Source organism: Acyrthosiphon pisum, unplaced genomic scaffold (genome assembly GCF_005508785.2).
Source record: "Acyrthosiphon pisum isolate AL4f unplaced genomic scaffold, pea_aphid_22Mar2018_4r6ur Scaffold_18108;HRSCAF=18783, whole genome shotgun sequence".
In the NCBI taxonomy this organism is placed as follows: domain Eukaryota; kingdom Metazoa; phylum Arthropoda; class Insecta; order Hemiptera; family Aphididae; genus Acyrthosiphon; species Acyrthosiphon pisum.
The window spans coordinates 1-925 of NW_021767215.1; the positions used below are offsets into that span (position 1 = coordinate 1).

Below are 925 nucleotides of genomic sequence, written 5' to 3' on the forward strand. Positions count from 1 at the left end.
AGTGTATACGTATAGGGGTCCAGAGTGACGACACCTTATCAATACACCTTGGTTTTACTATATTTTTACTGTTGTCAGTTTACGCAAAAAAATATAATGAAATATGTATGGGTTTTCCTCATTAAAATGTATACACGTTTTCCCCTCTGAGGGGAAAAATTATGGTCACGTGAACATGGGGCCATTCAGAACACGACCCCCGATATCGGGCATCGCTATATATGCCCCGGAACTGAAAGTCGTGGTTGCACTGTCCGAACCACAAAACGGACACCTGTATATACCTGGTATTTAGGTACCCACCATTTAATACGTAAATGAGAAAGGTCTAAAGGCAGCACTTACCCCGACGAACCCTTGTAACACTCGGGCTACGATGAGTCCCTTTATGTCCCACCGGGCGAGGACCGGCATTAACAGGGACATGACGAACATGAACAAATTGCTGAGGCCAAATATGCGCTTGGCACCGAATTGTCGCGCGAGCAACCCTCCTGGTAACTGTAATGCCCAGTGCAACCAATAAAACGATCCAAGTACGCTGGCCCGTTCACTGTCTTTCCACTCGAAATCTGTCTGAAATAACAATAAAATCAATAGTGGCCGTTATATACACACCAGCTGCGTCTCACGTGTGTGACAAACTGATCGTGAATATTACTTTTTTAACAACGCTATCTTTTCCAACGGTCAAATTTAAACTGTCCGTCGAATTTCCACACATTAGTATACTCCGACCTTTGCTCTTCGCCGTGGTCATGTCGACTATGGCGATGTTGAGATTGATACGTATCATGTAGTTGCACGCGAACCCGGCGAACACCAGGAACCATAGTGAAACGGTAGCTGCAACGATATATAATAATAAATCAACACTGCAGTTTATATTGCGATGGTGCAGTGCTCTTATACATACATATAACTC

General features: G+C 44.0%; 1 protein-coding gene across 1 annotated transcript; it reads right to left on the reverse strand.

The window, feature by feature from the left end:
- Window positions 1-84: 84 nt before the first annotated feature.
- Window positions 85-876, reverse strand: LOC100575020 (vesicular glutamate transporter 1-like). Its single transcript, XM_003248968.2, has 2 exons — window positions 662-876; window positions 85-576 (listed from the first exon to the last, which is right to left on the reverse strand). Exons 1-2 carry the CDS (start codon window positions 794-796, stop codon window positions 307-309), a joined length of 405 nt encoding a protein of 134 aa, XP_003249016.2. The 5' UTR covers window positions 797-876; the 3' UTR covers window positions 85-306.
- Between the last annotated feature and the right edge of the window lie 49 nt (window positions 877-925).

Bases quoted from the DNA above. Each gene is read 5' to 3' on its own strand.
- LOC100575020 (XM_003248968.2), bottom strand. From the start codon at position 796: ATGATACGTATCAATCTCAACATCGCCATAGTCGACATGACCACGGCG. The intron at 577-661 runs GTAATATTCACG...TTGTTATTTCAG, and splicing joins AAGATAGCGTTGTTAAAAAA to ACAGATTTCGAGTGGAAAGA.